This window comes from Heloderma suspectum, chromosome 7 (assembly GCF_057233095.1).
Source record: "Heloderma suspectum isolate Gila_16-S chromosome 7, 16-S_ref, whole genome shotgun sequence".
Lineage (NCBI taxonomy): Eukaryota > Metazoa > Chordata > Lepidosauria > Squamata > Helodermatidae > Heloderma > Heloderma suspectum.
The window spans coordinates 108,436,822-108,461,870 of record NC_139464.1 but is presented as its reverse complement, the minus strand read 5'-3'; the positions used below and the strand labels follow the sequence as shown (position 1 = coordinate 108,461,870).

At 40.4% G+C, this 25,049-nt stretch overlaps 1 protein-coding gene across 1 annotated transcript in view; it reads right to left on the bottom strand.

Annotated features, from left to right (window-relative positions):
• GNAI1 (G protein subunit alpha i1) overlaps positions 1–25,049 on the bottom strand; it is a 35,607-nt gene that overhangs the window by 6,534 nt on the left and 4,024 nt on the right. The window contains exons 2-6 of the mRNA XM_084811074.1: positions 15,018–15,060; positions 14,789–14,930; positions 12,866–13,023; positions 4,096–4,224; positions 1,243–1,372 (exon numbers count right to left, since the gene is read on the bottom strand). Of these exons, the coding sequence (XP_084667200.1) occupies positions 1,243–1,372; positions 4,096–4,224; positions 12,866–13,023; positions 14,789–14,930; positions 15,018–15,060 (602 nt within the window). The remainder of the gene's footprint in view (positions 1–1,242; positions 1,373–4,095; positions 4,225–12,865; positions 13,024–14,788; positions 14,931–15,017; positions 15,061–25,049) is intronic.

Sequence of the window (25,049 nt, the reverse complement as noted above, 5' to 3'; positions counted from 1 at the left end):
GCAAACCAGATCAAACCATGATTTGCAATCCTGGTTTGTAGGCAATCCTATAGTTTCCTATTTCAGATGTCATAGGAAACTGATTTAACAAACCAGGAAGTCTCTTCTCAAGCCATGCACGCAAGAGGAGGGAAGGGCAGGAAGAAGTAGCTCATGGTCCAGCAAACCAGCGTATGTCTGAACTAGGCTTTAGCGCAGAATTGGAAATCTAGTTCAAAGCTTGGCTACCATTTCTGGTGTGTAAATGAGCAATGGTTTTCTAGTAATCATAGCTTGCCAGATTTAGATGTCATGGCAAACTACAGTTATTACAAACCAGGAAATGTGGGAGGAAATCAGAACATGTAAGGGGAGGAGCAAGATCAAGGCAGGAATATGGAAGCCAAAAGCTCATTCATAACAGTCAAACCATGGTCTGGCTGTAACATGTAACCAGGTGATGTTTTCCTATAATAGTATACTTTTTTATTTTTTACTATGAATACTTTTAAAAGGGTTTATTATTTGGACTTGGAAACAAGTCAGCTGAAAGCAAAAAATAAAGTAAGAATTAGCAGATATTTTCCTTACATGCTGCAGAATAGTTTATTGAAAGGCAATCAAATAAATAAATAAACAAATAAGTTCATTTTCTGTAAATTCATCCTAAGATTTAAATTCTATAAATTCATCATGAGGTTAAATTATACAAATGTTTTAGACCAACTTTTAGTTATTAGACACAAGCTATTAAACATTTTGCATGTCTACTGATGCTAATTAAAGTATTAGGTACTGCCGTAATTTACAAGACAGTGCTACAGAAGAGGAGAAAGAGAAATGTAACTTCTGAGGCAGATAGATAAGGGCAAGAGAAGAGTAAACAAGACCCTTAGCTGGCAAGTTCAAGCATTCCTTTACTCTACTCTCAGAGTTTTAGTAACTCTGAAGGGTTTTGTTTTTTTTTTAAGAGAAAGGTACAAGCCATGGCCACAATCCAGAGCCTATTTATGCATGGTAAATAGCATTTTCAAGCTATCATTTATTCCATATTATGACCTTGAAATATAAGCTAACCTATCCAAATTATCTGTTAACTGCGTAAGAGGATATAATTACCTCTTCCAAGCATCAACACATCTTTAGATAAACCAAACGGATGTGTTCTTAGGAAACAGTAGATTAGGGACTAACTTTTTTTTTGGTAAAGTCAAGTCTCTACAACTTCCTAATGTTCTTTGTTTTCAAAGTGAGTTTACTTGCCATTTCCTCATCTTCAGCAAGGACCAAGTCGTAATCACTAAGCGCCACACAAAAAATTATGGCTGTAACTCCCTCAAAGCAGTGAATCCATTTTTTCCGTTCTGATCTTTGGCCCCCAACATCAAACATCCTGCAAAACAGAAAAAAAGAATTAGTCACCGACTCTCAGCCTAACCTACTAACGGGGTTGTTATGAGGATAAAATGGAGGGTTCCTTGCAAGATGAAAAAAGGTGAGATATAAATGTAACAATAAATAAAATAAAATAGTGCACTGAAGATGGGAGTGTTCCTGCTGCAACACTACCCCTACTTTCCTACTATACTTTCCTACAGTAGCTCTGCTTACAGTGCTTTCTGTAGCTCAGCCTTTAAATTGTAAATAACAGTGATAAGTGCTCTTTCCCCTCTTCTTCTGCTTTTAAATCAGGAAAGAGAGAGGGAGGGAAGTCCACTAGTTACTACTTGGGATAGGGTAGGACGATAGGTGTGTAACTGACATGCTATATACCCTATAGGGTTCTATATAGGGTTCTATATACCCTCTCATTCTCTCCTTTCTGGCTTTAAATGCTAGAAGACAGAAAGAAAGCATGTGTCGAGGATGACCTCTGCCAAAGGACAGAGCTTCATTTCTCAATGAGGAAGACACAACACCGTGCTATGATATGTGTGGAAGGACAGAAAAGAAGATAGTGGTGGTGAAGAACTTCCACTCCAATTAGCAGATGGAAACAAAGGTGCAACCATCTTCTTTAAGACTTATTTGAAAGGCTGTTCTGTCATGTATACTGATTAGTTTAAATTGTATGAAGTATCCAAATGCCAATTTCAATCATCAGTAAGATAGAAATTACGCACCATTTTCATTTTTTCCAGCTTTAAAGAAAAGGAAAACTCATTTGTATCCCCTTTAAATGCACTAAAACTTTGCAAATGAAAATGGTAATATACAGCAAATTAAATATTTACTTGTTCCCTGAAAAGTTTACTATGGACTGCAGAATTAATTCCAACGTCCAGGGTTCCATACAAAGAAACCACTATACTGATTTCCCAAAATAAGGCTGTGTTGACATTCCTGGCAATCAATGCAAGTTGATGCAGTGTACCTTTGTTGCAGTGATATGGGGCAGGGAAAGGATAGCAAATCAGCACTTTAAAATTACACTACAAATCAGCATAAAGAAAACAGTTCCAGTCCTATCAGCACTACATATAAGGGCTTGGATCCAAATGAACTCTCACACAAACAGAACACACTACCAATTGTGCAAAGTCCTCCCCCAACCATTTCCGATTACCCCCCACCTCCACCCCACCCACATCTCATGCTGTTCCAGAGAGTCCAGATCCGCAAGAGCAGGTTTTGGGTGTGGCATGGTGGAACTGCAGTAAGGAGTAATAGGAAAACCGCATCACACAAGCAGAGTTCTGCTTGAAGCTCTCTGGATCCAAGCCACAGAGTTTCACAGCAGTAAAGGATACTTCAGGAGTGATAAGTTTTCCAGAATGGTTTTTTTAAAACTCCAAATACACCATTTAAATGGCAACTAAAGCAAGTAGAAACTAGACTCTGACCATGCAGACTTCATGACTTCAATATGAAACCAGCCTCTTTCTTTTTTTCCTCTCTCCTCTCCCTCCCTGCTCCTTTTTCTAACATATTGCCTGATGAAGAGATCTGGAAAGCCTGCACCTTTTTGTGACCTTGAGTTGGCCTAATAAAGGGTTTTTGCTTAATATGGTTATAACCATATACCCTAGTATTGTAAAAATTGTAAACACAATAACCCTAGTATTGTAAAATTATAGTTGATTGTGTATTGGAGACCAAATATTGGAAGCAACACGTATCCACAGTGGATTAGTAAAGAAATAAGTGGCAAAAGATTCTGATGTATAAAATTACTTAGAAATTATGGGATAAACTAAATCTGTTAAGACTCTCTGGAATATTGGTATTCTTTTATAGACTACTGGAATTGGAAAAATTATGAAAATGTAAGATGAAAGTACTGAACTTAGCTTAAATTGCTCATAAGAGATTATGTGTGTAACTTTTCCTCTGTTTGATTCTGGATATTGTATACTCTTAATTTGACCCTCAATGGCTTTGCTTTTTTAAAAACTGTATTGCAAATATTGTTTAGTTCTCCACCCATTTATAAAGGAACAAAGCTGCCAAACTTATAAACTTTCAATTTTTGTAGGCAAGTACAATACAAACAGCTATGGAGCTAAAGTTTTCCATTTAAAACTTTTCCCCTAGAGCTGCAATAATTGACCTTGGTATGCCCAATGAATTACTCTGTTCACCTTTTTAGAATACTTAATATGTTGAAGCTCCAGCATTTCATATACACTTGGATCTCACCGATGGAAACATCAAAATGGTTAAAAACTTCCTTAAAACTAAAATTCTACATTTTGGCATATGCATAATCCAATGCAGCCAGTTACTCGAAGAGCCTGAAAAAGGTTTAGCTCTCACAGAACTCAAGACATGAATTCTGCATCATAATAGCTCCAAGCACAGAATTCACCAAAACACAACTGGGTTGTGTACTGTTAGGTTGTGGTAGTTCCCTCTGCACATTTTAAGTAGCCTCCAATCTGGGAAGATAGGAATTAACAGTGAAAACCATGAATGTAAATTTGGAAAATGGGCTCATATCTCGTCACATGCTTTAATATATCTCATATTAGATTGTAGGTTTTTCCAGTGGAGGCCAGGAAAATATATACACTTGTAAAATGCAAGTTACAATTACTATTTTTATATTGAAAGCTCTTAAAAGGTTATAATAAATATATACACAAAGTATATTTCACATTTCATGTGGTTACTCACTTAAAATGGAGATCTTTGAAAGTAAAGTGAGTTTCTACTATTCCTGTAGTTTTCACTCTAGTCCTGAGAACATCCTGCTGCGTTGGGATATAACTAGTGTGGGCTATCCTGTCCAAGTCATTCAAGTAGCTGAAAATATAAAATAAATATTGTGCAAAATTTACAAAAAAATAGCAGGCAGATTATTACACCTTTAGAATGTGTAATTTGAAATAATCAAGCAATGGATCTGGGATGTAGCCTTACAGGAAGACAGGGCAAGAGCAGCTGGTAATCACAATAAAAACTTTGCTTTCACAGATTACCTTTACACTCTGGAAACCCCTAAATATTGCAGAGCCTTTACCCTGGCTTGTTTTAACGTCTTACCATCAGCTCTTCTGGAAGGTAGATACTCACGAATCCCGCACTCTTAACGTGTTTGCCCCTGTCAATCAGGCATGATTGAAACAGTTGAGCATGTCTTATTATACTGTTTATATTATAAGGACATTCACTCCCATTATATTGCCCTGATTTTAATAAAATTCCCAGGCAGATCTGATGTTCTACTCCTCCATTCTTCTTTCAGACTCTATGAAGGAACTTACTTTTAAGGTGACAAAATTCTGTGCCCAGGCATGTTCTATTAGGAAGAAGTTGGTTAAATCTTATTGCAATTCATCTTAGTATTAGCTGATACTAATAGATACTTGAAGCTAGTTTTGAACTGAACTTGTTGTTCTATGTATGCTTTGTATCTGTAGCTCATACTGTATTTGTTAGCCTGACTCATATTTTGTATTCCCAGTGGCTGGTCTGTGACCATACTTAAATAAAAGTAAAGTACATGTAATTTTAAAATAAACTGCAAGTACAATAAAGACCAACTTTATGTTACACTAAGGTACTCCTTACGGCAGAGGTTTAAAAAATATTATAGGCAATTTCAAAAAATTATATTCTATACCATCTGGCCCCTTTAATATCTAGTTGTTTATCCATTAAAAATTATTTAAAAGTTTTGTATCGACGTGATTTGCTTAACTACCGAGAGTCCTTAGTCTTCACCAGACCGCCTCTCCGGGAGACCAAGGTTGCTGAGTGCATGTACTGGAGGTTGGGCCCGAAGGGCAGTCTGGGGATTCTGCTCGTGTACCGTCCACCCCGCTGCACGACTGACTCCCTGGCCGAGGTGCTTGAGGTGGTCTCTGATGTGCGTGTACAGTCCCCTAACTTACTGGTGTTGGGGGACTTCAACGTACATTCGGAGGCCATCCTCACAGGAGCACCTCGGGACTTCATGGAGACCATGGCCTCCTGGGAGCTGCACCATATTCTAACTGGGCCCACCCATGTAGCCGGTCATGCACTAGACCTTGTGTTTGTTTCTGGAGAAGCGGGGAGTGATCTGGAAGTCAGGGGTATATCCACCACCCCCTTGTCATGGTCAGATCACTATCTGGTGATGTTGGACTTCTCGGTTCCACAACCCCTCCGCAGGGGTGGAGGACCCATTAAAATGGTCCGCCCCAGGCGTCTTATGGATCCAAATGGATTCCTGAACGCGCTTGGGGATTCTCTGGGGCATGCCAATGGCCACTCGGTCGAGACCCTGGTGGGTGGCTGGAATGCCGCAATCACCGGGGCATTAGATCGGGTGGCTCCGAAACGCCCTCTCCCCCTGAACAGGGCTCGGACTGCACCATGGTTCAATCCGCGGTTACGAGCTCTGAAACAGGAGGTGAGACGGCTAGAGCGCCGGTGGCGGAAGTCTCGCTCCAAAGACGATCAGACACGGGCTAGAGCTATATCTTCAGCCTATCATGTGGCGGTGAAGGCAGCAAAAAAGGAATATTATGCTGCCTCCATCGCGTCTGCAGAGTGCTGCCCCAGGAGGCTGCTCCAAGTGGTCCGGAGCCTGGTCGGTCCTGTGGCTCCGGAACCACTGGAGCATTCTAAGACCTCCTGTGAGGCTTTGGCAAGGCACTTTGCAGATAAAATTGATCAGATTAGGTGTGTTACTCTGCACACTGTGGATACAGTTAGTGAGCAAGAGGCGGCCTGTGGCAAACCGGTTTTGTGGGATCGGTTCCAGCTTCTTCCTCCTGATGAAGTGGACAAGGTGCTTTCATCTGTAAGGCCGACCACCTGCTTACTTGATCCTTGCCCATCTTGGCTCATTATGAGCTGCAGAGAGAGACTGGGTGAAGGGATCAGGGCGGTGGTGAACGCCTCCCTTGAGGAGGGAGTGATGCCAACAGCCCTCAAGGAGGCAGTTATAAGACCACTCTTAAAGAAGCCCTCCTTGGATCCTCAAGTTCTGAACAACTTTCGCCCAGTCTCAAATCTGCCATTTTTGGGCAAGGTGATTGAGCGGGTGGTGGCGGTGCAGTTGAAGGCACACTTGGAAGAAACTGATTATCTAGACCCATTTCAGTCGGGCTTCAGGCCTGGGCATGGGACAGAAACGGCCTTGGTCGCCTTGGTGGATGATATGAGGAGGGCTCTGGATAGGGGTGAATGCTCCTTCCTTGTTCTCCTCGACCTCTCAGCGGCTTTTGATACCGTTGACCACGGTATCCTCCTGGACCGCCTGGAGGGGATGGGCATTGGAGACACTGTATTGCGGTGGTTCCGGTCCTTCCTCTCCGGCAGGTACCAGAGGGTAGCACTGGGAGAGGAGGTTTCGGACCCGTGGCCACTTACTTGTGGGGTGCCACAGGGTTCCATCCTCTCCCCGATGCTATTTAACATCTATGTGAAGCCACTGGGGGCTATCATCAGGAGGTTTGGGGTGCAGTGTCATCAATATGCGGATGACACGCAGCTCTACCTCTCATTCAAATCTTCACCAAGGTTGGCCGTAGAATCCCTGTCCAAATGTCTGGAGACGGTGAGTGGCTGGATGGGGAAGAATAAGCTGAAGCTCAACCCTGACAAGACCGAGGTACTTTTGGTGGGAGACAAGAGGAGGCTGGGGGATGTTGACCTGGTGTTGAATGGGGTACAGCTACCCTTGAAAGACCAGGTCCGCAGCCTGGGGGTCATTTTGGACTCCCAGCTGTCCATGGAGGCTCAGGTGTCAGCTGTGAGCCGGACAGCGCTGTATCAACTCCATCTGATACGGCGGCTGCGCCCCTACCTTCCCGACCATCTGCTCCCATCGGTAGTACATGCCCTGGTCTCCTCTCGTTTAGACTACTGTAATGCGCTCTACGTGGGCTTACCCTTGAAGACGGTTCGGAAGCTGCAGCTGGTACAGAACGCGGCGGCTCGCCTGATTAAAGGCAGCCGCCGGCGAGATCACATCACTCCAGTGCTGAAGGAGTTGCACTGGTTACCAGTTGTTTTCCGGGCCAAATTCAAGGTGTTGGTTTTGACCTTTAAAACCCTATATGGTTCCGGCCCAGCCTATCTTAAGGAGCGCCTCCAGCAACACCAGACAGGCCGCTTAACAAGATCAGCCTCAGATGGCCTTCTCTCTGTCCCATCAGCCAGGACAGCTAGACTGGTGGGGACGAGGGAGAGGGCCTTCTCTGTGGTGGCCCCCACTCTGTGGAACTCCCTCCCTAGGGAACTCCGTCATGCCCCCTCTTTAATGAGCTTCCGTCGTGCATTAAAAACGTGGTTGTTCAGGCAGGCATTTGGGGTAGGTTAGGGTATTTAAAAAAAAAAAATTATGGTAAAATTTTATTTTTAAATTGTTTTATGGGGGTTGTACATCACCCAGTGGCTGGGTGACCAGTCAGATGGGCGATTAATAAATTTAATAATAAATAAAATAAATAAACTATGTTGAACCCAGGTAAAGTTCATGATCTGTTATTTGAATAATTGTTTTAATGAATTCTGTATTGATTTCATACTGATTTATTAGTTTTATTACATTTCTATACCGCCCCATAGCCAAAGCTCTCTGGGCGGTTCACAAACAATAAAACCTCAACGTACAGCGTAAAACAATATAAAATATGAAAGCTTAAAACTACAATATAAAAGTACAACCAGAAGAAAACCTTGCAGCAATGCAGAGATTTAAAATACAGATTTAAAACAGCGGAGCTAAAAGTGCTAAAATGCTTGGAAAATAAAAAGGTCTTCACTTGGCACTGAAACAACAACGTGGGCGCCAGGCAAACCTCTCTAGGGAGCTCATTCCTCAGCCAGGGTTCCACAGCAGAGAAGGCCCTCTTCCTGGTAGCTACCCACCTCACTTCCTTTGGCAGGGGCTCCTGATGAAGGACCCCCTGAAGATGATCTTAGGGTCCAAGCAGGAACATATGGGAGGAGACGATCCTTCAGGTAACCTGGCCCCAAGCCCTTTAGGGCTCTGAATGTTAATACCAGCACTTGGCAGTCAGGGCTACTGGAAAAGTACTGGCATTATATGATCTTGTTGGCCAGTCCCCATTAACAATCTTGCTGCCTGGTTTTGGACCAGCCGATGTTTCTGAACCATTTTCAAAGGCAGCCCCAAGTATAACACATTACAGTAATCCAGACAAGAGGTTATCAGAGCATGGATAACTGTAGTTAGGCTATCTCTGTCCAGGTAAGGGCATAGTTGGTATATCAGCCTGATTTATTCTTGATTATATGTTAATTAAATTCCTGGCCTGAGAAGGTCTCCTTTTGAAGAGACATTTGCTGTTCAAGCTTATACTGGATATTTTCCTTTGTCTTTTTTGGTCAGATGGCTTTGAAATTCTGATGAATAAGATACGTATTCATTAGGGTTGGGTGCGGGGATGAACTACTTCTGATGATCTTATGTAATTTGATCATATGTTTTTAAATATTTTAATAGATACAGACTTTCTCCCTCTTTTTTTCTCTTCCATTGTAAGTTAGTAGGAAAATATATATTGATAGTATTTAATGTTTAGAATTTGATGTATTCAGGGTTCAGAATTAATTTACATAATTATGTATTTATATAATGGTTGTTTCGATTTTGACAAAAAATATGGATAGAAGCCTTCAGTAGAGAAGAACTATTTTAATATGCCTCCAAAAAAGATAGAGGATGATAACATACAGAGAGGGGTTTTAGTGGAAGATATAAGAGCAAGTATTCCTAAATAATTTAAGGAATTTTGGTAAAGCATGTTGTAAAAAGGAAAAATTGCAGAAAAAAAGCTGTTTTAAAATTATGGACAATTTCAAAGAGCTCTGTTCTACACCATCTGGCCCCTTTAGATAATAGCAAGTTGTTTATCCATTTAGAAATTATTTAAAAGTATGTATTTAGAAGCAATTAATAAAGTCAACTACACTAACAGTGAAACCCTGTGTATGTCTACTCAGAAGCCAGTCCCATAGTATTCAACAGGACATACTCCTAGGTAAGCGTATATTGGATCGCAGGCTTGTAATCCCATGCACACCACTACCTGAGAATAAACCCCACTGAACATGATCAGATTGGTTTCTGAGTAACCATGCATAGGACTGTGCTGTAAGGCTGCAATCCTATGTAAAGTTACTTGAAAGTTAGTCCCATTGAGATCAGTGGAATTGCATTAAGATATAGGGCATTTCTACACCAGCCTGAAATCCTGCATTTAAACAGGGCTTTCTGCTTCTGTTTTAAATGCAGGATCACAACGACTCCCTTTTTCACACACTTGCTTTTCCTCCACCCCTTTCCCTCTCCTTCTCCTCGAAGCTGAGTCTTCCATTAGCTTTCATGGATCTCACTCCTCTTGCCACTTTTCCTCTTTTCACGGAGGAAACTGAAGCGGAACAGAACCGTAATTTGATAGCTCATTAACTGTGATCTATTTAAAAATGGAACAAAAGGCATTTAGTGCAGGAGACGCCTTAAATGATCATGGTGGCATGGAATGAGCCCGCAATCTTCCGTGAAGGAGCAATCTCAATCGCAGGATAAAAGCTCCATGTAAAGAAAGCCATAGTCAGAATCATTCCTATAGCCTCAGAAAGAATAATTCTATCAGTTTAACTGTTAAAAGTTCATCAGACTTTCTGGGATCAGATCGTGATTTACCAAATTAATAAATTTAAACTAAATTTGATCCCACAAGTAAAAAACCATTAGAAAAAATGAGGGAATTAAAGCTATGATTTTATCCATAGCTGGGCTGCTTTAATATTATTGAATTCAGAGGTTCCTGTGTTCAGCACAGTATAGCAACATAGATACCTTCGAATGTGATTATCAACTTCCATGTTTAAGAACATTTCAATTACTTCAGTCTTTAATATGTATACTTTAATTTTAAAAGTTTATAAATAGAACATAGATCTGCTGGGAAAAACAATATTCTCCCTGTTCTTGACCGAATGAACTAGAATAAGTATGTTTCTCTTGGATGATAAACTACTAGAATGAGTTCAAAAGTCACACAACAAATGGCTTTACAGGGAGATCTCTCCACCACCAAATATATCAACCTGTTACACAGCAGTATTACTAGTCTGAATCAATAGAAAAGATTCCCAGATGGGAAAATTACTTCAGAAGCTTGTTTTGGTTACATCTGTCTAGGTTTTTCTATCTAGATAATAAAATATTTTATTTATGTCTAATTTCAAAGTGTAGGAGAAGTCTCCCCCTGTTATCTTCTATTTCAACCTTGAACAGTCAGAGAGATTTCAGACCGCTTAGAACTATAAATGATGTCCCACTATGTATAAAACAACCTATGTATGCTTACAGATTTAATTCAGATATTAAAGATTATTCTAATTCTTTCTGAGACCATAAACAGAATGGAAGTATAGGAATTTCCGTACTTCCATTCTGTTTATGGTCTCAGAAAGAATTATTCTATCTGAATTAAATTAGAATTAGAAGCTTTGCTATAAATATATAGAGAAAAAGTATTTCAGGGATGTGAATGTCTTACAAATGAATTTTACCCACTCTTTTAGTATGTAAAGGCCTAAGTAGGACCCAAAGAGAGCTTTACTTTCAGTGGGAGCTTTCCTTTCATGATACTAGCATCTGGGGTTGGGGGGAATAGTAAGGACTGTAGCAGGGGAGGAAAGGATTAAACCTCTCTCCCACACATGCCGTGATCCTGACAAAAATCACGTACACTTTTTAAAAAAATGACACAGATATGGTTGCTAAAGATGCATTTAGTGTCACATATAATTTGTCCCTTGGAAACAGGCAACTGAGTAATTCTTGCCACATGCTGAGATCTGTGGAATTGACTGCAAAGGTTTTGCAAATGGTGCATTAGCAAATAAATGGGGGGGGGGGGGCTAAACTGGTACATTTGGCTGACTGTTGAGTACTATTCAACACGAACTCAGCAAATAGGTCTGATAAAAAAATAAAATATACTTCACACAAGGAAGGTTCCAAATGCTAAAGACTGGTACCAAAGTTCAGGTTTGTAAAAGTTTATTTGTTTATCCTAGGGTATTATTGGCCCACCAAAGCCTTACTAGTGTTTTTTTTTACACACCAAAATTACATTAAAACTAGACAAAATTGTATATTTGACCCAATATGCTCTTTTCTCACAAATGGAAAGTGAGAATAGATATGTCTATTGATATCTAAGTATCAATAGACATAAATAATAATAAATAATTTTGACAACATTTGAGTGATCACTAGGTCCCTAACAACCTCTGTGCATAACACTTTCAGTTTCTCACTGGGATAAAAGTGACCCCAAAGCCATCAGTATATACACTACACTTTACAAACATTTACAAGTCGAAGTGGCATGAAACACCACAGGGCAATTGACAACATTAAGGTTGGAGAATATGTGTAGTATTGATTCCCCACAGCCCTTCTCTGAGTAAATTTTACCCCGTCATCTGAGTGAAGCCATTTTATGGTGGCAGTTATCAGTCTCACTGAATCAACAGGAGCTTAAGAATTTCACTACCTTATCATTTTAAATTGTGTGTGTGTGTGTGTATACGTACGTACGTATGTACGTACATACATATACATACATATATATATATATATATATACACACACACACACACACACACACACACATAAAATACTGAATATTCATTGTAGATTGTCTGATTACTGGTCATTTTAGTTACATTTCAGCTATCTGGCAGCATTATATACTATATATACTTGATATAAAATATGCTACAACTAATATTTTGTTCAGCTAACTTAGGGCGCAATCCTAACTAGATAGGCGGCCGCCTCCAAACTTGGAGGCGACCGCCTATCCAAAGCAAGGCAGCAGAGGCATGTGGGGGGGGGAGGATCATTCCCTCAGCACCTCTCCTGCCTTGCTGTTTTTCGCTAGGCAGCCGTTTTCGGCTGTCTAGCGGCGGGGGGCCTGACTGGGAGAGGAAGCTGCCGTACGACACACTGGATGTGTCGTATGCGCAGCTCCACTCTCCCCACCCTGGAACGCCCCACAGAACGCCCCTTTTCAGTTGCTCCATGGTCCTCTTACGAGCATGGGGGATGAGGCTACTCCACGCTGCCTCGGAGACAGCGCAGACAAGGGGGGAGGTCAGTTTTCCAGGAGTGCAGGCTCCGAGGTCAGTTCCTGGAAAAGAGCATATGCTATGGTCCTCTAGACAGTGTCTAATGGCCACAGGATCGCTCCCTTAGTTGTTTTAACTAGAAAAATCCAATTGATAGACATTAGAATATGCCCATCTCACTGTCTCTCTGAACCATCCTCTAATAACTGATTTCAGTGTTTCTCACTTGTTGCATCTTGCACTTTTTGCAACATTTTTCAGCAGCAAGATGGATTTGGCAATTGCAGTATCACAATAATAGCGGCAAAAGGCATAATTCTTGTTTTATGCTTACTATGCTGCTGAGTCATTAAGCTGATACTCTCTAGATCTGTTGAAACAAGCTTGAACACCACTGTCTTTCCATAGTCTCTTGATAACTCCAGCAAGTTCTGCTGTCATAAAGCCTTCCTCTGCCGCCCCAGCTAGAACAAAGAGTTGACGAGCATCATCCTGTTAAAAAGGAAGAGAAAAGCTGTGAAAAATTCAAGTAACTTTATTCAGTTAGTGAGAATCTGTTATTCAAAGTGTTTATACTATCATAATGCTGTTATATGGCTTTTTGTTGCAAAATGACTTTGGAGGATGAAAAATCATTCCACATAAACCAAACTAACAAACTTTTAATGCCTGTGCTGCAAACAGAGTTGCTGTTGTTGTTTTAAATGGCACTTCCACGATGCCATGTTCAACAAAAGTCCTTACTCGCAGAACTAATCACATATGCATTTTAGTAAGTGACTGCTTCATGTTGATACATTTTTTTTTGTTAATTCACTGACTGGAGCTTGTACAGGTATATTCAGGTGGCTGGAACTGCCCCTCAAGAGTTGTCCAAGTATATGTTGCATGGTATACGTATTCAGGGCAGACTTCTGAAGTTTGCCTTTTGCTTAGTAATTGGTCCTGTTTTGATGATATCCTTTTTCTACTACGCCAGCAGTGAGCAACACGCAGCCCGCAAGACACACACAGCCCCTACAGCCGCCCACCGCAGGCCCCGCCACCTCTTGAAATTCAGGGAGATGCCTCCCAAAAATTATAATAAAACTCCCCCCCCCAAAGGGCCGCTGAGCTGCTACAGAGCACCAAAAGGGTCAAATTGGTTTGCTAACAAGCTAATCTTGATCTTTTTGGTGCTCCATTGCAGCTCCAGATGCCATTTTGTTTTTTAAAATTTTCTCCCATTTTCAGCACCAACAAGGGAGGGGGCATGAGGGGCAAGGGGTGAAAATGACCCCCAGACCTTCCAAAGTTTCCCACCCCTGCCTTAAGCCCAAAGAAAGATTAGAAGTGCATCTTTGTCTGTCCCCTCATGCTTAGAAATATAAGGAGAGGTGAATAACTGAGAAACCCAGTTACCGCAATGCAAAATCTGCTCTAACCCTGGGATAGTAAACTATCTGAGCTATTGCCTAAGGGCAATGGAGATCATGCTTCCTACTACTGCAGTATTTTCCACTCAATTGTTCACTTCTCCCTGCACTGATAGTAGCAAGCCTGCATGCCTTTCAAGACCCATACTTGCCTCACTCTACAATCACAGAAAGAAAATAATGTACAAAAGGACATTGTTTTTTTAATATAAGAATCACAGCTATGCACTTATATGAAAGAGATAGTATGATGAAACTATGAACTTTTATTTTTTGCCTATGATATCTAAAAATACGGTTTTATGAGAATTCCTTAAAATACTTCAGTTTTGAAAGTACTGTACAATCATTTCATTCTGTTGGGTTTTAGAGCTGAACTTAAATTGGAGGCACGTTTCCTGCACCTATTAGAAGTTTTCCCCATCTTGAACTGAAGATTTTATATTCATTTATTTAACTTTTTTTACCCATTCCAGGATTTGGGATATAGAAACTAGCCCTATTTTGTAAAGTGTTTCCTTGTTGCCGAATCAGAAATTAATTCAGGGAAAACCAATTCTCTAGGGCTCTCCCACACTGGAGGCATTCAAGATGAGGCTGGACAGCCATCTGTCAGGGGTGCTCTGACATGGATTCCTGCATTGAGCAGGGGGTTGGACTCGATGGTCTTATAGGCCCCTTCCAACCCTACTATTCTATGATTCTATGACGATTCTATGAGAAAAGAAAAAAAGGTTCTGTCTGTAATTAAAAAAAAAGTTCATAAATTCTTATAAATGGATTTCAGAACTAAGAACAGCATTTAAGGTAAACATTAAGTAAGGAATTACATCAATACTTACAGCCCTGGTGGAATCCCCAAAATCTATCTTCAACCTCCCCATTGCTCTAATGATAGCAATAATGGACTGAATTGTATTACTGTAAACAACAGCTTTGTACTGTTTACATTCCTCTTCTGAATAACCAGCTTCGTGGATAATCCTAAACAAGAAAAAAAAATCGGCTTTTCATTTAATTATATCTATTAATATTATTAACTTTATCGTATCGCTCTTAAAACATACTTACTTCATTTGTTTGACAATTGTACTTTTTCCTGATTCACCAGCTCCTAAGAAAAACACAAACACCCAAAACATTGTTAATGAAAGCCTGCTGTTGGTTCCATATTTTAAACATAATATAATATACATCAACAATTTTCAAGCTGTACTTCCAACGAGGCTTAGAGGTTCTGTAAACAAAAGTAAAGGCAATCCAAATTCCTTTAAAAACAGTTTGTCTGCCACTACTGATCTTCCCTTCCAATACATAGCCACAGGGAACTGCGGGGCATACTCTAGGATGGGGAGGGCAGACTTCAGGCTCGCACAACCCACTTTCTTTTTCTACTTGAACCCCTAGGTGCACCAAATGGAGGTGGATGCAAATGGCCGCTCAGGAGGCAGAGCCAATTACTTACTGAGTGCCATGTAGAGGTCATACACTAGGATGACCTCTACATACAAATACAAATCTACATTTCAGTTACTACAGATCAGGGATTCTAACGGTCTCAGTATAAAACTGTTACTGTTTAACAACTGAGAGTTGGAGACCCATACTGATCTACTACAAATCACCGAGAGATCTACCAGTACATCCCAATCTGCCTTTTGACCACTTCTATTCTAGGGAGCTGTTGCAATTCAGGCATGAGTGCTAAACAGGCCTTGCCAGAGCACCATGCAGACAGCACATGCTAGAATACAATGCAATGCTCAGGAATCAGACTGAAAAGGGAACCTGGAGTATAGGAAGTTTAACTCTGTTCTGCTATACTAAAGGTAATATATTATTTTTAAAATGTGTTTACAATGCTGCTTTTGATACCATTTCATATCAGTAGTTTTTAAACTACATTTTTCTGTACGTTTGGCAGTTTCATTTGCTCATATTTATAATTTCCTCATTTGGAAAAATAAGGGGGAACTGTAACAAAATATTACAGTGTACCTAGCCTGCCATGTTCTCCTCCTGTACACGTAAGTTGTAAGGGGCTCAAACAGAGTAATTCATTCCCCCTCCCCCCGCCCCAAATCCATTTTCTGTTTTTCTTTCCAATTGTCACGCAACATTCCATGGTTCCTGGAGGCCACAGAATATGCTTAATGGGCTGTTTGGGGGTGGAGTGGGGTCCCTATGTTGGACTTAATCTTTTATTTTCCACAATTCTTGGGGTTCATCCAAGCCTAATGATACCCCTCTCTTGTTTCTCCGTGGATGTTTTGGTGCCAAAACTGAGCACTCAGCCACCGGAGTTTGTTGTCAGAGGAAACAAAATTTACAGCTCTGCCATTAGGACAATGACATTAAGCCAACACATGCAAAAACTGAATTGCTAGCCAAATACATCTTGAATCTACTTTCCTACCCCCTTGCTTCACATTAAAATTACCAACTGTTTCCTTTCACATTTACACTGTGGTCTGATTAGTTTACAATATCTCTCAAAAGTAATTAGTATCAAAATTCCAACCTGGCTGCTAACCAGGAAATTAGCTTCTTTGTTCAGTCACAAACTTACTCCAAATACCAAAGTCTGAAGACAAAATAGGAAGTGGATATCACCATTATATCCCCACAAGTGGCATTTCTTGGGATATCTGGCTGATTGCTGCCATAGAAGATGTTGATAAGCTATTGGCAGTTCCCAGTTGCTATGATCCTAGCAACACATGCCTGCGCAAACACAGAAGAATGTGTTTTGGCACTGTCTGTATATGGACATGCCCACACTTCCATTTCAAAATACATGGAAGTTACCTGAGAGTAGTATTTAAGTAACAGGTTTTTCAATAAACAACTAAATTAATGAATGGTAAAAAAAGAAAAAGGATTTAATAAAAATGTTCTGAGATTTCATGATATTGGACAAAAGAGCTAAAAATATAACTATAAGGAAGAACACTACCACGATTTCAGTTATACTCCCTTCTCACGACAACAGGATATAGATGAACTTGTATATAGTAGAAGCAAAGTAGAAATTCGTACAACATGAAAAGTGAAGTAGTAATTCCAACTGAGGAGCCTAGGGCAAAATGCAGAGTAAAAATCTAAACAAATTGTGGAAATATCTTTACCAAGAATCCAGAATATTGTACTTTTCTGTCTGTAGCTGTATCAAATGTAATATATCTTCATGGGAAAACAGTAATATTTACAGGAACTTTGCATCTGGAACTGGACTAATATCAGCAAGGATGGATTTAGTCTAATGCCCTGTCAAAATGCAGAACGGAGGGGGGAACTGTACCCGCTGGACATGTCCCTAAACTGCACATGTTCAGCTGATTTTATGAAAAAGGTCTCTGTATGACTGGGAACCCCGATCACAAAGAATCACATGGGAGCCCCTATGCACATACAGTTGTATGTGCAAAAGGCCCGTTTCATGCATTCAGTCCAACGTATGTATGTTTGGAGACTGGCTAGTGGGTGTGCTGACATCAGGGGTATGGCCAGCATTTAGGGGAAAATGAGTGAAAATGGCTTCAAACTTCCATACATTTCTGAATATAGTTTTCCTCCACTGGTTACCAGACTATAGACAAAACTACTGCACCATATTAGAAAGACCAGAAGAACTAGCCACATTACTGTACAATCTTTAGTAATGTCATTAAGAACATTTGTTGTTGTTGTTTATTCAGTCATCGTGACTTCATGGACCAGCCCACGCCAGAGCTTCCTGTCAGCCGTCGCCACCCCCAGCTCCCCCAAGGTCGAGTCCGTCACCTCCAGAATAACATCTATCCACCTTGCCCTTGGTCGGCCCCTCTTCCTTTTGCCTTCCACTTTCCCTAGCATCAGCATCTTCTCCAGGGTATCCTGTCTTCTCATTATGTGGCCAAAATACTTTAAGAACATTAGCAATACATAATTGTTTTACTAAGAATGTATTGGATTTGTAGAGGAGTTGTAATTGAAAGTAGCTGACAGAAATTCATTTTCTGTTCTCCTGAAAAATATGTACGGCATTACTAGAGATAATATTAGCATAAGTTTTGGGATATTCTTATATTTGGTAATACTATTGATTACGACAATGCCTATGAATTTTGAGTTTTCCTAGTTATTTCCTAGTACAGAAATAGTACAGTGTTTCCTAGTACAGAAATTCTAGAGAAAAAAAATTGTTAAAGCTTAGTCTGTCTTATCTACTGAAAAGCACTTGCATTATATTAGTTCAAAACAATGATGTTAAACTACATTGTTGGTGGAGACAATCCTCTCTAAATCAAGTGTAGGCAACCTGGTGCCCTCCAGATGTTTTGGACTACAACTCTCATAAGCCACAGCCAGCATGACCAATGGTCAGGAATTATGCGAATTGTAGTCCAAAATATCTGGAGGGCACCAGGTTGACTATGCCTGGTCCAAACCATTGTTTGCAGAACTGGAAGCAAGTTTCAAAGTCACACCCGAATCCATAGTTTGCCTTCAAACAAAAATTAGAAAAATAGTTGAAACTGTGGCTTCCAATTCTGGTTTGTGCATACCATAGTTTTCCCAATTCAGATGTCATGACAAAGTACAACTTGCTCAATCTAAAAGCGAAGGGAAGGAATCAGAATGCACAAATTGAGGAATGGATTTACAAGCCTGAGGCTTGCTTCCAAACCTCAAAACCAGGGGTGGGTAGAAGGTAGATCAAGATCTACTAACAGGCTAGCGTGTCTGACTCCCAATTTAACACTGGTAATAACAAAAAGGGTGTTGTTCCCACCCGCCACAAAATAGAGGCTTCTGAAACTAATACAGCTTGGGAGTAAAACTAAAACCATAAACAAATTTCCATGTGAAAAGGCAGCTCAGCTCTGGGACTGGAAACAAATCCATAAGCTGAGCACATGCTCAGGGGCACCCTGTTCCTTAATTCTTACAACATCCACCACCACCCAAGCCAGTATTTTGCACCTTGCTTCTGTTGATGGACCTCAGGGTTCTAGTAAAAAAAACAAAATAGATCCTACAAGCCGAAAGCCTCCCCACACCAGCTCCTATCCAGGAACTGATCCACCATTTAACAAAAAAGGAAAAAAGGCTATATTCCAATTCATTGGGATCAGCATCACATGGAATTTTCCTATCCTGGCTTATCAAGGGTCCATTTTCTTGCAGGTAAACCAAAAATAAACGTAATCAAGTTCAATATGAAGTGTCACTCCTCTTAAAGTCAATTTTCTTTTATAAATACAGTCCATATAGTTAGGAAAGCAGTGATACTGTTAAGATCTTCTGTGCAGGCTCTTCTTCAGATGCCCTGCCAGGTGAAGTGAGCGGTGACAGAAAAGAAGGCCTTGTCAATGACAGCATCGTCATGAAATGGTCTCCCTAGGGAGGTTTGCCTGCTGCCAACTCTTATCTTTCTAGCACCACACAAAACCCTTTGTTTTCTCCTAGGCTTTTCTTTCATCATTATATGTTGTTTTCAACTGTTTTAATGTTGATAATGGAGGCAATCAACCTGCGCACATGATGGTTTAATGTGGGGATGGGATGCAGGCTGACTATGCAGGTAGTCAGCCTGCTTACGTGAGGGCTAAAAGTGGGGAAGGGATGCACATGCAAGCCTGCCGTCAGTGTCCCCACTCCCATTTTCTTGTTCATCGACCTTTCTGTGTTGAGGGGGAAGGTCTGAAGGGGGCTTCTACTTGAGTTCACTATTACAAGCCTCCATGTAATCAGGAAACCTGCTATATCAGGGTTCCCAGTCATGTTTATGTTTCTACTTGCTTTCAAGTGACCGGAAATAGAAGCCCCCTTCAGACTTCCCAGCTTGCTGCAAGAAGATTGAGCACGCACGCAGGCCTCACCCCACGTCCCCATCCCCACCCGCTCCATGCTCAATCTTCTTGCAGCAAGCTGGGAAGTCTGAAGGGGGCTTCTATTTCCGGTCACTTGAAAGCAAGTAGAAACATAAACATGACTGGGAACCCTGATATAGCAGGGTTCCTGATTACATGGAGGCTTGTACAAGTGAACTCAAGTAGAAGCCCCCTTCAGACCTTCCCCCTCAACACAGAAAGGTCGATGAACAAGAAAATGGGAGTGGGGACACTGACGGCAGGCTTGCATGTGCATCCCTTCCCCACTTTTAGCCCTCACGTAAGCAGGCTGACTACCTGCATAGGGCTACTGCTGTATTTTTTTTTTAATGATTTCACCTTTTTTTAATGCACTGCAAAGCTGCCTGGAAAAATCTTTGAAGGGGGGATATAAATTCCCAAATAAATATATAAAAGGTCCCTTATTTGATCCAGTACAAGTTCTTGCATTCTTCTGGAAAAATAACAAATACCCATCAAGTAGAGTATTCTGTTTCCAGCAGTGGGCAGCCAGATGCCTCTGGAATGTCACAAGCAGGTTATGAAGGTGAAGGATGTCCTGTTTGTCACCAGTATGCAGTACTTAGAGGCTGGTAACAGAAAAGCCCCCTCTGGATGCATTGCAATGTATTATTGTATTTCCTCTTTTTCTAGTGAAGACTACAGAGCAATAGAAGGCTGCTTTTCCAGATTAGAATTCTTACTATAAAACAGCCCCAAGTCCATCTACAATTCCTTCTGCCACCTCTCCCTCTGGAGCGAAGAGTCTGGAAGCTGAACTGTATCATCCAATGTCAGGCATCAGAAGACACTGCCCCCTTTTACACATACCAACATATCCCTAATTATATTGTAGCTCTTTATGGATTCTAATTATAAGCCATGTTGGGAACAAAATTATTTAAATAAATAAGTCTTAATTAGCTTTCCACCAAGATGCCCTGAGAGGAGGCTGATGCAATCACATTTCAGGAAACAAAGATATCCCTGGGATGCTGCCTCGCACATGCTGTCCTTTCAACTCCTGTACATTTCCTTCCCAAACATACAACATAAATGCTCAGCAAATGGTAATAATTAAGCACTATTTCCATTCCTTATCACATCTGTCTCCAGCAATTAACACACATCTTCAAAGATGCACTTGAAAAACCCAGTTTTACACTGGCTTGTCAACATTTGCAAGTGAGGTTAAGCAAGAGCTCTCATACCCAATTGGCCAAGCATACACATGTGGGCACATATGCACAGAGAGAATATTTTTGTAAAAGAAAAAAAAGTGTGCGGTGTGTGGGGGGGTGTACATCAGTTATCACCCATTGGGGAAAGCTGATCACCATTTGATATAAGTATGTAAATATCTACATCTTAGCTTAGTAATTTATTGCATCTTAGGGCCATGTTAAGAACTATTAATGTAGAACTCAAACGAAGACATTGGAAGTGTTTTTACTTTTTATTTCCCTATATTATCAATTAAAAAAACTTTTTTTGGTTTAACTACTCTTTAAGACTGGTATTAAACTGCAGCTCAACAATAACCACACATGCATAGGTTTCTCTGCGCATAACTGATCTCAGTAGCAAGGTGTCCAGGGAGTTTGGAAAAATCCAGTCTTTGAAGAGAGAGGGAAGAAAGGGGTGTCGCGGACCTGGCCTTATATAAGGCCATCTTCCCAAGGGTACCTACAGAAGGCTGGTAGAAGCAAGTAACCTACACCTGAGGTACAGCTTAGAGGAATAGTTTTTCATCAGAACATGTGAGACAGTATGCACAAGGAGCTGGCTGAATATGCTCAGATAGGTAGTTTGTCTCTGAATATTGAGGTTCCATTGCCTACTTAGCAAGTTTCTAAAAATATTTAACTAGATGCTTTTGTGGAACATTTCTACTTCCACTGTTAACAAAATCATGTATTTTGTTTTGTCTTCCACGATAGTATATTATCACTATCAGTAAGACTACAGATACTGAACTTGTTTTTCAAAAAATATTTTTTAAAATCATATGTTGCTCCAAATTGCAATAAACGACCAGCATCCAGTTTATAAATCATATGTTGTTATATATTGATCTTAAATCATTTTCCCACTGATCTATTTCAATTTTCTTTTACACACAAAAATATGAACAATTGGAACAAGAAAAATCAGCTGAAGTTGCAGGTGTCATCCAAATATTACACTCAAGACAAAAAAAGGGTCAATTATCATGCCATCTTTTAAACACAGAGTGTCAGGGCAGATGCCACAATGGATCCTGGAGTGTTTAAAAAACACAGAACCAGACTATCAGGAAGCTACACTTATCCACAGAGTCTCTCCTCCCTGAACAAATTCCCTTCTTCCCTTTTAACCACTGTTAAGCAGTTTGTCAGCACAAACGTTAACCATGATTCCAGGTTTACAAAGACCATCCGTGTTCACATGTAACAACAACCCATGATTTAATTAATCCATGGGCTGTTGCCTTACCCAGAGTTAATCCATGATATGACTGCCAAATGAACGAGCAAACTGCAGGTTGTTTTTTCAATTCCTGGGTTGTTGGCTTCCATCCTTTCACCACTCCCTCCCTATATCCCACATACCTTGTGGCACTGAAGTAACAGCATGTAGAGCTGCTGGATTTTTTTTTTTTTACCACTCTTACCCACCCCCTCTGAAGCCTGGTGAACAACCCATGAAGAACCCACAGTTCTGGGTTTGCACGTAACGACACCCATGGTTTAAACACCCAGAGTTCACAACCAAACAACAAACCATGAGTTCTTTTTTGTGAGTTGTTCATGATTAACAGCCCATAGTTAACCCATAGTTCTGAATTCACATGTAACAACAAAGCATGATTCAAGAACCCATACTGACATAAACCATGATTTAGCATTATGTGCAAATGCAGCCTAAATCATGGTTTGAAACAAGCTTCAGATACTACCTTAACAAGAACATATACTAAATAAAGGCAGTTTTGAAACATGACTAATCTAAAAGAAATCATTTCTTAGTCTAAGCTGCACCATTAGCAAAAAAAATAATCAGGGAACAATGATAAACACACAATAAAAATGAAAAGCAAGTTGGTATAGATGACTTCATTGTATCTTGGAGGAAGGGCATCTAGACACATACGATATTTCCACTTTTAGAAAGCAAACATGTTAAGAAAGCATTTTAAATAGTTCAAAATGGCTTCCTTTCATTGTTTTTCAAATTCACACACTCTTGTCCTGATTTCGTAAAGAAACATTTTCTTCTCATATGTCTTCTTAGGATCTTCACCTGGTAGTTTTGTAGTTTGGTAATTTGGTAGTTTTTTACAGCCTCAAATTATCCTCAGACCCAATGTCGATTCTCAGACTGTCGATTCTGATACAGACCACCCTATTCTGAACTCCAAGTTCTCTGGCCTAAGTTCCATCCCTAACACAAACCACCCCAACACCCATGCACACTTTCATACTAGGAGCCTGTGATTATCAAAGGTCACATGACTATTCTCCAACTCCTTTCTAAGACCTCTGGCATTTCAGTAACCCACACATTTCCATAGAATGTCATTGTTGTTTTCTCTATATGCACCATCAATAGAGCTTTGTCAACAGGCTTCATAGTTTATGCTTCTTTAGTCATATTCAAAGAATCAGCTTTGAGAACATAATATAATGTCCAGCTGTCCCTTAATTAAATCAAGATACACATAGTTGACTTAACAAATAAGTCAAGTTGTTCACTTGACTGAAAAAAATGTTTTCAGTTTAAATGATTTAATTGTACCTGTCTTCCTGTTCACTACAATTTGAACTACTCATACCGTTACCTGGAAACCAGCTTATATTTCTAGTTAAGCCTTTCTGCTTTTCAGAAGGGTGAAGATAAACATATGGGCCTATTTAATGGAAAAGGAAGGTAGAACCCTGAAGACCACATCATACTGCAACTTCAAAAAATATACGTGAAATATCAGCTCTTTCAAGTGGTATTTAGAACTACTCAAACCTGGATTCTGTGATCATGTACGTCTGCACATTTTAGATTAAAACAGGAAGTAACAAGGACACCTCAAAAGAAGTGCTATTAGTGAGGGAGGAGGGCTCCTTCTGTGAACTATATATATATATAGTTTAATATTTTGATCTTAATACCGTATATAGATCATATAAGATGCATTCAGCTTTCCCAAATAGAATCAATTGTGTAGTTATTGTAAAACTGTGGTAAGCAGAACATTAGGAATATAGGAAGCTGCCTTACACCGAGTTAGACCATTGGTCCATCCAGCCCAGTATTGTCAATATTGACCGGTTCAGATGATCAGACACCCTACGGTTAACAAACCATGGAGTGTTCTGGTTCTGGTTCCCTCCTGCCCACTTCTGCTTTCTGAAACAGCCCAGGAACCCATGGTTGTTATTTGGTTAAAACTCTATCCCTAAACAATCCAGAGTGCCAAGGTCGCACATCACAACAACTGGGTGTTCCTGGGCTGTTTCAGAAATCAGAAGCAATGGGCACGTATGAGGCAACATGCTCACCGCAACTAACTACAGGTGAAACAACCCAGTTACCCATTACAAGCAAACTGAGTTGCTGCCTGGCAGCAGCTTTCCAAGGTTTTAGGTAGGTGTCTTTTGTAGCCCTACCTGGTAATACCAAGGATTGAACCTGGGAGTTTCTGCACTGATTGCCATCTATTATAGATCGCTGGATGATCAGCAAGGGCTTCCTCACCCCCTAAAAAAGGTTGTTGGTACCCTTGATCTGTAATAACTTAGATGTAGGTCTGTACTGGTATATATCAATCATTCCATTTATTTATTTATTACATTTATATCCCACCTTTTTTTCCTCTTTAAGGAACCCAAGGCAGCGTACATAGTCCTCCTCCTCCTCCTCCGTATTATCCTCACAACAACAACAACCCTGTGAGGCGAGTTGGGCTGAGAGTCTGTGACTGACCCAAAGTCACCCAGTGAGCTTCCACAGCCGAGTAGGGCCTAGAACCCAGATCTCCCGACTCCCAGTCCATCATATAACTCAAGAATGGCAGTAGGTAATTGGCTCTACTTTAAGCCACCATTTTGCAATCAGCTCCAGCTGCTATTTTTGTGCATGGCTCTGATTGGTGAATCTTGGTATTCTAATGAGAACAAAAACAAAATACATCTCATTAGCCTGAAGTATATCCCATTCTGTTGTACAACATTGGAATGAAGAAAAACTCCAC